The 10599-nt window shown below is 36.8% G+C and overlaps 1 protein-coding gene across 1 annotated transcript; it reads left to right on the top strand.

The window, feature by feature from the left end:
• The first annotated feature begins 44 nt into the window (after positions 1-44).
• LOC117296735 (polycomb protein EED-like) lies at positions 45-8065 on the top strand. Its single transcript, XM_033779779.1, has 10 exons — positions 45-194; positions 924-1259; positions 1584-1706; positions 2403-2484; positions 2700-2791; positions 3036-3169; positions 3335-3440; positions 3696-3857; positions 5574-5647; positions 5961-8065. Exons 1-10 carry the CDS (start codon positions 96-98, stop codon positions 6085-6087), a joined length of 1335 nt encoding a protein of 444 aa, XP_033635670.1. The 5' UTR covers positions 45-95; the 3' UTR covers positions 6088-8065.
• Positions 8066-10599: the final 2534 nt, after the last annotated feature.

Raw genomic sequence — 10599 nt, 5'->3', positions numbered from 1 at the left:
GAAAATAAAAAATGAATTTTGTAGTAGAGGGCGCTGTTCAAGAAGACCATTAAAAAAACATGAAACGAATTTCTCCCGCGAACTGAGATACGAAGATGTCTGACAAAGAAGAATCCGATCTAGGACCAGTTTTAAAAAGACCCAAATCTCTACCGCAAAATGGAAATCAAAACACAGCTTCTGGGGATGAGAATGTGAGTGAGTCTTTGTGATTTTTCTGTTGGATCGTCAAGGTTGCCAACTTATTTCATGTTTTTGCGGTCATTAGATTTCGAATGTCCAGTTTCCGGACGCCACAACCAAGTCACAGTGCAAAGTGCAACCAACTCAAGTCAAGTGCACACTTCAAATTTAACAATTTTAGGCCTAAATATTGCTAATAAAACTCTCCGTATCCTGCTGACAGTGTTCATTATTTTTTTATAATTAAATAAAGACTATAAAGACTATCAAAATCATTTAATTTTAATCATTTCTAATCATTTTTGACATTTGACACTAGCTAGTAGTACTAGTTAGTAGTAATTAGTAATAGTATTGATATATAGGCCTAATTAAATTGTAATATAAGACAGTTTGTTGTTTATAACAATTCACAATCAATTCACATAATATGATATGATGATGAAGGCCGTCATATGTTCAATGAAAAGTGGAAATTAAAAAGGCAGAGGTAAAACCGTAAACAAAAAACTACATAATGCAAACCCTGATGATCACTTTTTAAATGAATTTTGGTTCGATCTATGTTAAGCATTTAGGAATGAGGTTTTGTTGATGTGATTTTTTATTGATCTAAAATTTTACCAGTCGTACTATGCATTTTGATGATGTTTTGATTTTATCTTTCATATCAAAAAGCACTAAGTTTCTAAGAAGATTATATATCTGAAGACAAATGTTATTTATTTCTGTATGATCAGTCTCTAGAGCTTGATGATGGCCGGAGTGAAGCCAGCACTCCAACAGTCGACAGCAACTCCCGTTCAGATACACCCACAGGCTCATCGACTGGCAGCTTCAATAACAGAAAGAGCAACCGCGGACGATGGAGAACCAATAAAAACAAACTCCAATACAAGTGCAGTTCCTTCTTGAAAGAAGACCATGGCCAACCCATATTTGGTGTGACCTTTAACCCTTTCTATAAAGAAGGTGATGCGCTAGTCTTTGCTACAGCAGGCAGTAACCGTGTTTCTGTTTATGAGTTGTTGGATGGTGGAGGAATGAAGTTACTACAGAGCTATATAGATGCTGATGTATCCTTGCAATTATTGGGGGCGGATCCAGGAGCGAAAGGGGAGGATTTGTTTTTAAAAACTTAGTCTGAGGTATTCAAATAAGTGGTCACTTGTAGCTAAGCAAGTCAACATACCAAACTTTATTCAAATCTTACTCATTAATGGCTTATTTACAAACTGGTCTTTTGCTGATTCTCTTTAAAATTTAGAAAGAAAGTGAACAAACTAAACAACAATTTTATACCAGTATATGGTCTTGCATTATATTTGTGGGTTCCTTATGATTGTGATGTCTTATTTTTCTTCAATGTTGAGTAGATTTGCCCTTAATTTGCTCTCCAGTCTGATGAGAGTTTCTATACATGTGCCTGGTCCTATGAGAAGACTGGTTTGCCATTGCTTGCTGTAGCTGGGTCACGGGGTACCATACGCATCATCAGCCCAATCACAATGCAGTGTATTAAGGTACAGTGTTTAAACAACACGACACTGTAATGCAATGTAGCAAAGAAAACATCTCCTATTTGGTGTCTTTGCTGTGCTGTTGAATATTTAAAAACACAGAACTAAGTCTTGCCTTACCTAGCACTTTACTCTTATGAAGAAAGGTTGCAGTTGCATGCCTATGCAATGACAGAATATTAATTAACAAGATTGTAAAGGGTTTTTGAATGCCTATACTCCAATGTTACTAAGTTTTCTTCGCTTACATGAACTCTTTTTGTAACCAATGCTTTTGATATCGCTTAGGCACTAACAGTTTATTTTTAAAATGTGCGCTTTCCATACAGAATTTGAAAGAGACAGACAGAACCTAAGTAAACTTTTTGTTTTTAAAAGGTCATAGCTAGTGCACAAATTTGATGCTCACTCTTTAAGCAGAGAATGGTGACTGTAAGCACAGAATTCCGTGGAAAGCAGAGCCATGAAATTGGGCCCTGTGCCTAATATCGTAGAGCTACCTTTTTAAGTAACATTTAGTGTTTAACCATTTGCCCCTGAGCAAAAATGAGCAGGGTACCAGTCACATCAGATACATGTGGAATCATATTTTGACTGGTTACCTCAATTATGCTTACCTTTTGTTCTTAAGCAGCTCTATAAAATTGGGCCCTTATTTGGCGTACTATTTCTAATGAATCTGTTTTGTTTATATTTCAGCATTATATCGCTCACGGCAACGCAGTTAATGAATTAAAGTTCCACCCAAGGGATTGTAATTTACTTCTGTCAGTCAGTAAAGGTGAGTTTGTGTAGTTTGTTGGAGTGTGAACCGAGACAAGACTAATAAGAAGGTTACTAATATTGACATATTATTGAATGGTTGGCATTTAGAGCTTTCTTTTGCCAACTGTTGTTGGGATAGATACTCCAGTTAGCCAAATGTTGTTATCTGAGTTAATTAGACTTACTAAGCTTTGCAGTTTATACTTACAAGCCAAGTTTTTTTCCCTTCAGATCATTCTGTTAGACTTTGGAACATCCAAACAGACACTCTTGTCATTGTATTCGGTGGGGTCGAAGGTCATAGAGATGAAGTCTTAAGTGCCGTAAGTACCATCTACACTTTGTTAAAATAATGGTTCAATGCATGACAATTAACCAATAGCCGCTAATTGTAACATGGGGGTAGTGTCTTCCTTGGTGCTGAAGAAGAAGGAAAATCCTGGATGAATATCTCAACAGTACTGGCCTTAGGAAATGGAGGCGGGAAGATGCACCAAAAAGTGAACTACTTTGTGTAAATGGTTGAGAATTTGTGATAATAGAATGATTGATGTATTTGTCTTTTAGGATTTTGATATCGATGGAACCCGGATTATGTCCTGTGGAATGGATCATTCATTAAAGATGTGGAGATTAGAAAGACCCATGGTACAAGAAGCTATCAAGAATTCATACGAATACAACGCCAGCAAGACGGACAGGTACAAACTATAACATGTATTTATAATTATTGCTGCCCCACACTGCTGTATCACTCTAAAATAACCCTCCTACTGTCTGACCATTCAATATCATCCACTGTAGTGTTGAATAAGCCAGACCAGCCTTCAATATGATATCATGTAGTAAATTGTTTTCTTTACTAGGCCATTCAGGACTGTCCATGTTAACACGCCAGACTTCTCAACAAGGGATATACATCGGAACTACGTTGATTGTGTGCGATGGTTGGGAGAATTTGTCCTGTCCAAGGTAAGGTTTTTATTGTTTTTATTTATATGTCTTTCTGGGAATGGGACCCTTAAAAGTTTCTTGAACTGTCACCCCTTGACCTGAAGATATCTGTGTAGAGAAGATAGTAACAAGAAATATCAGTTTTAGATGTGGAAAAAAAAACCCAATAGCTCAGCATTTGTGTTCCATTTCTGTTTACATGTGCTCAGCTAGGCTTTTTGTTTATGAATTTGACTGGTCTGACTTTGTTATATGTTTTTCTTATTCTTTAAGTCATGTGAGAACTGCATAGCCTGCTGGAAACCCGGTCTCATCTCGGACCCATTGGACACCATAACAAAGTCATCTCCATCACGCGTCACCGTACTACACAAGTTTGAATACGCCCAATGCGACATCTGGTTTATGCGCTTCAGTATGGATTACGCACAGAAGGTAAGCAAGGTGCCAGGCTAAGTGTCTGTTCATTTATTTTGTATTCTGGCATGTCTAATCTTGTGTTCTTCAGCAAGACACTTAACCATTATTGCTTTTTCCTTCAGATGGGACATAAAGCTGTAGGTTCTCTATTCTGTGTTTCTGGCAGTGGCTGCTGAATGTGCTTCAATACACCCCCTAGGGATTTGATCAAGCACTATTTATGCACCCAGTATAATTAGGTGTTCGGGCAACAGCCCGAACAACTCTTTGATTTTGTTCGTTTTTTGTTTTGTTTTTTTTTTCTTATTCTTCTCGCTGTCGATTGTCCGCAAGAAAAAGCATACATGCGAAGCTTGCATTAAGTTGAAACTTTGCACACAGGGAGACAATAACCAGTAGATGATACAAAAGTTGTAACGTCACGATGACGTCATCAGTTGACGAGATACACTAATTCAAAGTTTATTATTTCAAAAAATCATAACTTTTGATCTACATGAGGGATTTTTACAATCAATACATCATCGAAAAGGGCATTAAAAACTCCGTAAACGCCTCACAGACATGACCCCATTTTGATTTTGTCTTCCGGCTCAAAAGAGAGGTTGAAAATTTCAAAATTCACGTCTAAAGAACAACGTAAATCCCCCGTTGGTATGTGCATAAACATTACACTTAGGCATACACACAACGTGTAGTGTCTAAGCTGTGCGGGAGAGTCACGCTCCAGTGATCATCCATAGAGCGTGAAAAAGCTTCATGTAGAATAGTCTTCGTTTAAGGCGTTTAACATTTTGACCTTGTCTTCTAATTCAAATCGAATTTATTGTATATTATCTACGACCGTACTAGTTGATAACACCGGCTCCCGTCCGATCACTGAAGTTAATCAAAATCGGGCTTGGTCAGTACTTGTATGGGCGACCAATTGCCGATCAAATTTTGTATGTTTTATTTTTTTATTTAATTTTTTCTTCTCCTGTAATTAGCTTCGTTTTTAGTCTATTTTCAAGGCGTTTTCAACCAACATTTCTTTTCCGGTTAGTTAATGTCTTCTTCAGTCGTCATTATGCATAAGGCTCCAACCACAAAAGCTATTTTGACAATCTATACATCATATGAAAGGGCTTTAAGTACGTAGTCTGTTTTCAAGGCGTTTTCAACAAACATTTCCCTTCCGGTTAGTTAGTCTCTTCTCCAGTCGTCATTATGCATAAGTTCCTATGCCCTCAACCACAAAAGCTATTTAGACAATCTACATCATATGAAAGGGCTTTACGTACGTAGCCTGTTTTTAAGGCGTTTTCAACAAACATTTTCCTTCCGGTTAGTTAGTCTCTTCTCCAGTCGTCATTATTCATCAGTTTACATTTCCTCGACCACAAAAGCTATTTTGACAATCTATACATCATTTGAAAGGGCCTCACGTACTTCACAAAAATAGGTATGTTGGTGACCTTCTCTTGACCTTTTGACTTTTTTAAACCGGAAGTGCCTGTAAAATGCTTGGAAAAGGCATTATTTAAAGGCTATAGGTTGAAATGTAGACATTGATGCTTACCATATCACACATCAAGAAAACATTTTCGTTTGATTTCTTTGAACTTTGACGAGCTATTAACAACAACACTTTTTTAATTGATTCAAACACTGACCCAACTATAGCCGAACACCTAGTGTTTGTTTCTACAAACACTATATCTAGTTCTTATTATTATATTTTTATTTCAGATCTTAGCTCTTGGTAATCAAGTTGGTAAACTTTATGTTTGGGATCTGGATGTAGAAGAGCCAAGTAAAGCCAGGTAAGCCAACAAATTTTACATTTTTCGATTTCTATACTTTTTCTTTGCATAAATCCCTTTTAATAGATGGAAATTTGCATCGGGATAAAGAATACTGATTTTTGTTTTACCCATAGACACCGATTTGCGTTAGCACTGTATACTCAGTACTTTCCCGAGCTCTGTGAAACAAAATCACATGCATATTACTCGGGTTGGATTCGAACCCACGACTCCCTTGCTATGATAGCCAACAACTCCTACTCTGAAGTTTCTTGCTTGTTGCATGGTCCAACATCTTGACTAACTAGTGTCTTGTTTTTCTCATTGACAGATGCACAAAGCTGACTCATCCCAAGTGTTTATCTGCAATCAGACAGACAAGTATATCTCGAGATGGATCCGTTATTATTGGTGTGAGTGATGACAGTACAGTCTGGAGATGGGATCGGATTCGATAAAAAAACAGTTAATCCAACCATGGTTATTTAGGCTGTCATCTGGGAATGGAGTCAGGGTTACTAGACATGTTAATGTTACCAGTTGAAAAGCAAACCCTATTCTTCAACATTTTAGCTGCAGCCACAAGCAACAGCCAAAGTCACCTAACTTTGGTATAAATCTTCAGACTTGGCATCTACAGTATACGATTGATTACATCTCACCTTGGTTGCAAATGGGCCCAATTTCATAAAGCTGCTAAATGGTCAGCAAACTTTGGTGCTTATTAAAAAGCATGCTTAAGCAAAAGTTTATTTCATATTGATCAACATTTGCATTACTGCGTCTCTCATCTGCTTACAAGAACTGCTAACAAGCTAGCGTGCCTTTTACTTTGATTATGGTTAGCAGTGTTTATGAGATAGAAATTATGCTAACGGCTGCTTAGTGAGCAGAAAGTGTCTGCTTACAGGCTTTGTGTTGGTGACAAACTCTTACAAATGATTTGCCGATTACACTGCTCTCCATGATCTCTGTAAATATTAATAGTAGGCTTTTTATTAGGTGCTTTTAAACATTGTTCCCTCTAAAATCTTTCTTCATTGAATTGAAAGATTTAAAAATGTCTGAACCAGTGTCGTCTTGAACCATTTTGATTTTATGTACTATAACTAATACATTTTCTACTCTTTGTTCTCTGAAAACCCGAGTGAAATAAATTTCTTTTTTACAAGTTTCTATAAATTGGTGTTTAGTGTCAGTCTGTGCATCTCATAGTAAACATTTCACAACTTTGCTGTTTTGGATTCATTTATATTTAATTACTCTCTGTTCAGTCTCCGTACGATAACTAGAGCAGGCAAGTTGAGTCCACTGCTATTCAGTGAAGACAGTTCATTGGTTCCCTAGTCACTACAGTGAAAGTAGAACTCTTGAGGTAGTAGATAAACATCAGGACAAGCTCTTTTTAGAAATGAGTAGTCTTCTTGTTTTCAGAATTTACCTTCGGCAGTAGTAACAACAGCAGGACAAGTTCTTACATGAACAACACACAGCAAAGTAAATACTATCCCCAAGAATTTCATAAATACAGTGTAACTTGAAGTAGCAAACAAGATAACAAATCCGTAAATTTAAGAAGCAGAAATAAATTGTTTATTCGTACATTTTCTTGAACGTTTTTCACAGTAGTAAACATGTCACCTTTGCTAGCAATTGTTTTACATCTTAGAAAATAAAACAAGAATAAATGAAGATACTCAAGACATAGCCCTAGATATTTAGACGGCATTCTTTCCTAAAACACTTTTCTTGAAAAATCCAAGTTTTAAATATTATTACTACAATCTATTTTCTCATACAGAGTTGAAGCAATATTTTTGTAAACTGACAAGAACGCAGCTCTCGTACAATTGCTTGATGTGTCATGGCTGAGCAGTGGTTAAAAGCAACGGACTCAAGCTCTGGTATTTCTGATCTGCAGAGTGCGGGTTTGAGTTCCAATCTTGACACTTGTGTCTTTGGGCAAGATAATTTATTTCGTCGGACGGGACATTAAGCCATAGGTCCTGTGCTCAAGAATTAGTAGTGAATGTAGGAGAACTCGGAACAATTATCGTGGAAGAATAGGGGTTCCCTAATATTTCTGGTTCACATAGCAAGCACGTTTGTTTTCTCAGGCTTACGAGCAATAGTGATCCAGTTCACCTATGACACATCCTCAATTTCATTGCCAGAAATATATAATAATAATAACAACACATCAAAATCGTGAATTTTTGATACATAGAGATTAAGGAAAAGGAATAAATGACTAAAAATGAACATTTTTGTACGAGTATTTCTTGTGTGACAAATCTTCACAGCAAGGTGTTGATATTGACAAACAATGAGTGAGGTGTTCACTAGAGGTGGCGAGGTTGGGTGCCTAAAGTTTTAATGGATAGAAAAAATAAACAGTATTTCAAATGACATCAAATTGAAGGTTTTGTTTTTCTATCTAAACAAAAAGATACATCATTACAAAAATCTTATTACTGTCCAAAATCCATCAAGATTTGTAATTTTGTAGCAATTTTCAATACATTTTCAATCTTGCGTACCAAAATAAACGTTATCTTACGAGTTAACTTAACATCTTTAACACAACACTTTTCACGTTGACAAATTACTTTTTCTTTTTTCAACCTACAACCAGTTTTGTTACAAATTTGTTATAGCATTTCATTTAACTTTACAATCATTCAAAAGAGAAATTTTATTTGACAACAGAGGCGTTAAACTATGGTATTTACTACCATGCCAGGTTTGCCGTGATTTTATCTAACCCCACAGACATCTCTTTTTCTAATCTCTAATCCTAAAACAAGACAACTTGATAACACACTAGACTGTACACCTGCAGAAATATAAAATTATTCTCTGAAATGTTTTAGAGTAAGATGCATGAAAATCTAAATGAGAGCATGTCGATTTAACCATGGAGGAAGGAAGAGAAGGAGCTCGAACGAAGGGACTTAAAAGGCCAACCCGTGGTACCATAACCGTTTAACGACACCTCGTAATAACCCACATACCTTACACAGACAATGGGCGACCTGGCGTATGTGAGTTTGCGCGTGCGCACTTGGTTCTTCACTCAACTATGGTGTCGTATGTCGTATGGATATAATACAGAAAAACAACTATTTTGAGACCTGATAAAAATTGTGTACACTTGTGCTCACCAAATTGAAAAACACAATTGAATACCAACCACCCTCGTGTGCTAATACCCAAATTATGAACCACCGCTAGTGACCGGAAAGTCACAAAATTTTTCAAAATATGCCATGATGTTTTAGTGAAACACCACAACAGTAAATTAAAACGTGTATATTCACAATTCTTGTCTCCAATAATTCAACTTTACACGCAGGCAAGCGCGCAGACTGGCGGTACCACACGTTCTGCACAAAGAGATTTAATCCTGCTCGTTAATCGGCTGTCCAGCTGGAGGTCCCCTATCTTTTTCCACTGGCCAGACAGGGGCATTGTCAGAGTATTCTTTTGTTACTCTGCGGTTTTGCGGGTCATTCGAGCTCCTTCCTCCATGATTTAACCAACTGGAAGCTTTGATAATATGAAGAAACGATGATATATGAATAAAACATGATTGATTTTGTCTAAGAGCTAGGCATGTAACTTGACCAGAGTCCTTACAAGGCCTGCGATTCGAAGCTGCGTGGCTCCATCCAAGTTTGTGTATACATAGCAAGTTGGTCTTTTCTGTGTGTCGCAGAAATCTTTTAACTACACACATAATTAGTATACATGGATAAGCATGATGTGTGGAGAACAAAAGAAGTCCACATTAGGCAGAGTTTTTTATCACTTTGTGGACTTACCCAGTGTTGAAGAATATGATTTTCCATCAGTGTATAGAACAAAGGAATGTCCACAGAGTGACTGCAACACAGGGATGTAGGTACTGTGGTTTGTACTGACAATTCATTCCTCAGTCATACACCAGCCTCAAACATGTCTTCGCCAAGTAGGCTTAAAACAATGTGGTTATTCCGTCCTCCATGGTTAAAACAAAGAAATAGCATTCTAATCAATGCCTCAATAACCTCTGTACATAAAGGACTTTTAAAATGCATACAGTCGACACCACAGAACAGTGGAGTTGTTTAGATGGCACAAGACGGCCAATACACAACTGAATCCATAAATTAAACGCAAACTTTTTAGAACACATCATATCCTCAGCATCACATTGACAGTCCGTAATGTTTTCTAATACAGAGAAATATTTCTTGTATTTTTGAAGTACATTTAATGAGCCCAAGGTACACGATCTTTAAGTAGTACAAACTTTTAGCTGATGGCATGAATATGCATGTGCTCATTATCCTAAACAATTTGTGAATGACTAGAACAAAGCGTTATTTTATTTTCATTGAAAAAGCAAATGTTTTTAAGGAGGCATTTATACATTTATTAATCCTAACCTTCAAGAACCTCATAAAGCAAAACCCAAGAGGGTGCAAAATCGTATAATAGAAAACATTATGTGCATTCAAATAGAATAAATAGACCTTATACACATGACATTACTGTAGTAGGGCGCCCTCGTGCAGAGGTCAGCAGATGATTGCGCATTGGCTCATTCTAAACACAGCATGTACTTAGCAGAATGGCATTGTGCATAAATCTTTCTAAACCACACTGGATGATATTGAATGGTCACATGGTAGGAGGGTTGACTGTGTACTGTGAAGGTGCATTCACCACATGAAATATTGCAGGCTGGCATTTTGCATCAATCTTTCCAAACCAAAGTAGATGATATTGATTGGTCACACAGTAGGAGGGTTTAAGAACCTTCAACACTTTTCTTATTTTGTAAAATCAAATCCGGTGCACGCCTCTGACGTATCTCCACAAAATATTTTCAGATATTAAAAAAACAAGAAATTCTACCATAGTTCGTATGCAACATCAACAGATTTTAATGAAGTTTTCTTTGAAAGGTAAAATATACAATTGCA

Source organism: Asterias rubens, chromosome 11 (assembly GCF_902459465.1).
Source record: "Asterias rubens chromosome 11, eAstRub1.3, whole genome shotgun sequence".
In the NCBI taxonomy this organism is placed as follows: Eukaryota; Metazoa; Echinodermata; class Asteroidea; order Forcipulatida; family Asteriidae; genus Asterias; species Asterias rubens.
The sequence above is the reverse complement of the archived record's forward strand: the minus strand, read 5'-3'. Positions and strand labels throughout refer to the sequence as shown.

Coding starts and splice junctions, on each gene's coding strand:
- LOC117296735 (XM_033779779.1), top strand. CDS start 96: ATGTCTGACAAAGAAGAATCCGATCTAGGACCAGTTTTAAAAAGACCC. Junction 2,485..2,699: donor ACTTCTGTCAGTCAGTAAAG/GTGAGTTTGTGT, acceptor TTTTCCCTTCAG/ATCATTCTGTTAGACTTTGG. Junction 2,792..3,035: donor GAGATGAAGTCTTAAGTGCC/GTAAGTACCATC, acceptor TTTGTCTTTTAG/GATTTTGATATCGATGGAAC.